Raw genomic sequence first — 5,288 nt, 5'->3', positions numbered from 1 at the left:
AAAAAAAAAAAAGGATTTTTGAAAAGATTAATAAAATCCATACTGGTCATGGGTACAGTGACCTATAAAAATAAATGAAAATAATTTTTAAAAAGTCAGTCCAGGCATGGTGGCTTACACCTGTAATCTCAGCATTTTGGGAGGCCAAAGCAGGTGGATCACGAGGTCAGGAGTTAAAGACCAGCCTGCAAACATAGTGAAACCCTGTCTCTACTAAAAAATACAAAAAATTAGCTGGGCGTGGTGGACAGTTGTAATTCCAGCTACTTGGGAGGCTGAGGCAAGAGAATCACTTGAACCAGGGAGGCAGAGGTTGCAGTGAGTCAAGGACATTGCAGTCCAGCCCAGACTACAGTGCGAGACTCCGACTCAAAAAAAAAAAAAAAAAAAAAAAAGTCAATACTGGTAAGCCTGATGAAGAAAGGAGACAAATATTCAACATCAGGAATGAAAAAAGGCCCATCACAGATCTTGCATATAGGGAAGGATCATATTATCAACAACTTTATGTGAATACATTTGAAATTTTAGGAAATGGGTAAGTTCCTAGAAAAAATATAACAAAATGACACGAGAAATTAGAAATATAAATAGTCCCAGGCCGGACACAGTGGCTTATGCCTATAATCCCAGCACTTTGGGAGGCAGAGGCAAGTGAATCACCTGAGATCAGGAGTTCAAGACCAGCCTGACCAACATGGCAAAACCCCATCTCTACTAAAAATACAAAACAGCTGGGCATGGTAGCGCGTGCCTGTAATCCCAGCTACTAGGGGGTGCTGAGCCAGGAGGATCGCTTGAACCTGGGAGGTGGAGGCTATAGTGAGCCGAGATTGTGCCACCACACTCCAGCCTGGGCAACAAAGTAAGATTCTGTCTCAAAAATTATATATAAATAGAAAAAGAACTATAAATAGCTCCTATAACTGTCAAATAAATTACAGTTAAGCCCAGATGGCTTCCCTTGGCAAATTCTACTTAACATTTAAGGAAAAAATAAAGTTAGGCTGGGTGTGGCCAAGGTGGGTAGATTGTGTGAGCTCAGGAATTTGAGACCACCCTGGGCAACATGGTGAAACCCCATCTCTACAAAAAATCTGCCCAATGTGGTAGAGTATGCCTGTAATCCCAGCTGCTTGGAGGCTGAGGAAGGAGGATCCCATGAGCCCAGGAGGTAGGGGCTGCAGTAAGGTGAGATTGTGCCACTGTACTCTAACCTGAGTGACAAAGTGAGACCCTGTCTCCAAAAAAAAAAGAGAGCTAATCTTACATAAACTCTTTAAGAGAATTAAAAAATGCACATTCCACAACTAATTACATGGGGCCTCATAAATACCATAACCTGAGAAGGACATTAAGGGAAAAGTTTATGAGCTGATATTACTCACAATTCTAAATGAAAAAATCCTAAACAAAATATTAACAAAGTAAATCTAGCTATATTAGAAACATTATCATATATATAAATGATATGTGGAAATATAAAGTAAGTAAACAGGACAGGAATTGCCATGAGGGTAGGCTTCACTAAGAAGCTAACATATGAGAGACCTAAAGGAGATAAGCAAATCATACAAGTACCTGGGGAAGAGCATTTCAGAAGGAGGGAAGAACAAGTATAAAAAGCCTGCAATGGGAGTTTGTATGGCATCTTTAAAGAGTAGCAAGAAGGCTATTGTGACTACTGTGGACTCGGCAAAGGGGAAAATGGTAGAAGTTGTTAAAGATATTACAAGGAGCTTGATCAATGCAGACTTATGTAGACATTATAAAAACGGGCTGTTATGCTATGAATGTAGAGCTACAGGAGGGTTTTTTGTAGGAATGACTTATGTTTTAAAAGTATCATTCTAACTGCTGTGTTGGGAATAGACTACAGGGGGCAAATGACAAGAGCAGTTAGTTACAAGTCTATTGCAGAAGGACACAAAGAGGAATCTTTTGGAAATGAAAGATAAGTTATTTCAAGATGGTGGTTTCATGGGGGTATACCACTGTGAAAGCACATCAGATCCTATCCTTTAAACTAGTGGTTCTCAAATGAGGGCAGTTTGCCTCCTGAGAGACATATGATAATGTTGGAGACACTTCTAGTGTCACAACTAGGCAGGGACACTACTGGCATATAATGGGTAGAGGCCAAGGATGCTGCTAAACATCCCACAGTGCAAGTACAGTACCCCATAGCAAATAATTATCCAGCCCAAAATGTTAATAGTGCCAAGGCTGAAAAAAACATGCTTTAATTGAATGTGGTTGTACATAAACTATACCCCAAAATAACTGACTTTTTTAAAAGTCTACTGCAGAAATCTAGATCGTTGCTTGGGTCGGGATGAGAGGTGAACACAGTAAGAAGTAGTAGATAAAGCCAACAGAATATCCTGACAGTTGGATATGTGGTGTAAGGGAACTAGAGTAGAAACAAGATCACTTCAACTGGAAGATGTTGCCACCAAAAGATCGTTTTCAACCTACTTTCTTATATGTTATGTTCCAAACATCTTTTATTTTTCAAACTATTAAGCACTTTTGTAGCTGATATATAAACTGCCGAAATACCAGTCTCAAGCAGTTTAGTTTCCAAATATTCAGGATAAGGGCTATCTACAGTAATTTCACCTGGGAGAAGAGGATGGGTATATGAGTCAGGAGTGGCCCAAGGACTACGGTAACATCTATACCTCTGTACCTTCTCCACCAGGATCCGGTCTGTCTCTTGCACGCTGGTATCAGGCACTTGCTTGTCCAAGTAACCGACTGGGTAGAGTGAGTCTCCCTGGCCACTGCCCCGGTCACTTCGACCCCTAAAAAACCAAACCAAGAAACTAAAGCTGCAACCTCTCGACACTTCATATACCACATTTCCTGATCTACCAATCATAGGAATAAAGACGTTCAGATGCACCTACTCAGATTAGACCAAGCTCTCTCGTGTGTTCCTCAGTCCCTTATCAGGAGGACTGACGTAAACATTCTTTGGGCAGAGAAACCTCCACGGCAGAAAAACCGATACCTCCCCAGGTGATGTCTGTATGCCACCCATCTTTTTCAGAGTTATGCCTGAGGGCTCGGGTCTCATTACTCTGGTGCTGTTCTGGGATGAAGAGTGACGTACACTTGCCCAAGTGCCTCACCTGCTGCCTCCTCCAGGCCCGCTTAGCTCAATGGCCCACTTGAAGCGCCGGCCTCGATTAGCCACCAGGCCCCCCTGGGCCGTCATGGCAACAGCTGCGTTCTATACAGCACTGATGCTTCTCACTCAAAAACCTACTCCGCAACAGGCCCACCTGCGTTCTCTCCTTTGTCTCACTCCGTAAATGCACTTCCGGCGCGTGAATACAGACGTCATTTCCTCCCCTGAAATTGGCGGTGTTGCAGGTTGTGGAGTCCGTGTTTGGATTTAGAAAAGCTGGGAGGAGAGAAAAGCAGGCAAGACTTAGTGCTTCCTAAAGCCATTTTCGCGCGCTCCCTACTTTTTGAATATGCGTGTTATGTTTTCCTGGACCTCTGAGGTGCGCTTTATGGGGCTGAAGGAAAGCCTATACCGACAGCGTTAAGAATTGGTGGGCGGATCACCTGAGGTCAGGAGTTCGAGACCTGTCGGGCCTATATGGTGAAACCCCATCTCTGGTAAAAATACAAAACATTAGCCAAGCGTGAGTGGCGGGTGCCTGTAATCCCAGCTACTCAGTAGGCTGAGGCAGGAGAATCGCTTGAACTCAGGAGGCTGAGGCAGGAGAATCGCTGGAACTCGGGAGGCGGAGGTTGCAGTGAGATGAGACCTCGCCATTGCGCTCCAGCCTGGGCAACAGGAGTGAAACTCCGTCTCAGGGGAAAAAAAAAAAAAAAAGGCAGCAGCAGCCGAGAAAAGCTTCTTAACCTCCTACCCGCTCCCTAGAAGGAAAGATTCAAGTCCTGTGTTTAAATCCTAGTTTGACCTTGAATGAGTTACTTAGTAGTTTCTGAGTATTGAATGTCCACTGTGTCCCAGGAGCTTTGTTTATTTCATTTCACTTGCACAGTAACCTTGCGAGGTAAACAGTTCTAACCCCATTCTGCACAAAGGCAAGGAGACGTAATGAGCATGGAAAGGAACATGGGCTCGGTATTCAGATAGCCTGCGTTTGTTATTGTTTGTTTTGGTTTTGTTTTCTGAGACAGGGTTTCACTCTGTCGCCGAGGCTGTCTTGCAGTGGCGCTATCATGGCTCACTGGAGCCTGGACTTTCCAGCTCAAGCGATCTTCCCACTTCCACTTGAGTGTTCCGAGGAGCTAGGACCACAGGACGCACCACCACACCCAACCTTTTATTTGTTTATTTATTTTTTTGAGACAGGCTTTTGCTCTGTTGCCCAGGCTGTTCTCAAACTCTTGGTCTCAAGTGATCCTCCCGCCTTGGCCTCCCAAAATGTTGAGATTACCGGCGTGACCCACTGCACCCAGCAGATGGCCTACTCTTGAATCCTGGTTTCACCACTGAATAATTGTATGACCTTGGGCAAGTTAAATCAATTGTGTTTCGGCCTCCTCATGTGAAAGTTGGATAATCTACCTACTTTCAAGGCTTGTGAGATTAGTGCCCAACACATATGTGGTGTTTTTAATGATGTGTCACAGGATTACCAAATCATTCACACCACTGATGGTTTTTAATGATGTGTTGTTAAATAATGTATGTCATTCTTTGAAATGTTTGGGTTTTGTATTGAATAGTGTACCTTTTTCATAGTTTAACCTATTATTGGACATTTCAGTTGTTTCCTGATTTCCTTCCTTTTATAACCAGTGTTGCGGTAAACATATCTGTATGTCTTTTCTTATTTCCTTAAGTGATAGTCCTAGAAGTGGAATTGCTGGATCAAAGAGTATGCATGTTTTCAAAGAATTTTCATTTTAAATGCCCACCAGGCGCCAGGCATGGTGGTTCACACCTGTCATCCCAGAACTTTGGGAGGCTGAGGCGTGAGATTGCTTTAGCTCAGGAGTTCAAGACCAGCCTGGGCAACATAGTGAGACCTTGTCTCTGCAAACAACAACAACAAAAATTAAAATGCCCTCTAGGAAAATTGGCACCATTTACATTTCATCATCTTTATAATTGTTTTAAATTGTGAGTTTAAAATGGTACTGTATTTTTTTGAATTTGTATTTCTTTGACTCCAAGTTAATTGATATGGCTGGAGTTGGGGGGAGGGAGATGCTGTGAGAGGTAAGGTTGAAAAATGCTTCCTTGGCCAACTAAAATGTTGGGACTCTTGACAATGATGGTGATGTAGAGAGAAGGT

At 43.1% G+C, this 5,288-nt stretch overlaps 1 protein-coding gene across 6 annotated transcripts in view; it reads right to left on the bottom strand.

Annotated features, from left to right (window-relative positions):
• Nucleotides 1-3,363, bottom strand: part of EMC4 (ER membrane protein complex subunit 4) — an 8,154-nt gene extending 4,791 nt beyond the window's left edge. The window contains exons 1-2 of one of the 6 annotated variants that reach the window (XM_017539552.2): nt 3,291-3,363; nt 2,693-2,807 (exon numbers count right to left, since the gene is read on the bottom strand). In XM_017539552.2, the coding sequence (XP_017395041.1) occupies nt 2,693-2,807; nt 3,291-3,352 (177 nt within the window). In that variant the 5' untranslated portion in view covers nt 3,353-3,363. Of the gene's footprint in view, nt 1-2,684; nt 2,808-2,912; nt 3,081-3,137 lie in introns of those variants that run through there. The other 5 variants (XM_017539553.2, XM_037742385.1, XM_037742386.1 and 2 more) reach the window with 5 other exon arrangements.
• Between the last annotated feature and the right edge of the window lie 1,925 nt (nt 3,364-5,288).

The sequence above is a fragment of the Cebus imitator genome, unplaced genomic scaffold, assembly GCF_001604975.1.
Source record: "Cebus imitator isolate Cc_AM_T3 unplaced genomic scaffold, Cebus_imitator-1.0 Scaffold119, whole genome shotgun sequence".
NCBI lineage: Eukaryota > Metazoa > Chordata > Mammalia > Primates > Cebidae > Cebus > Cebus imitator.
The sequence above is the reverse complement of the archived record's forward strand: the minus strand, read 5'-3'. Positions and strand labels throughout refer to the sequence as shown.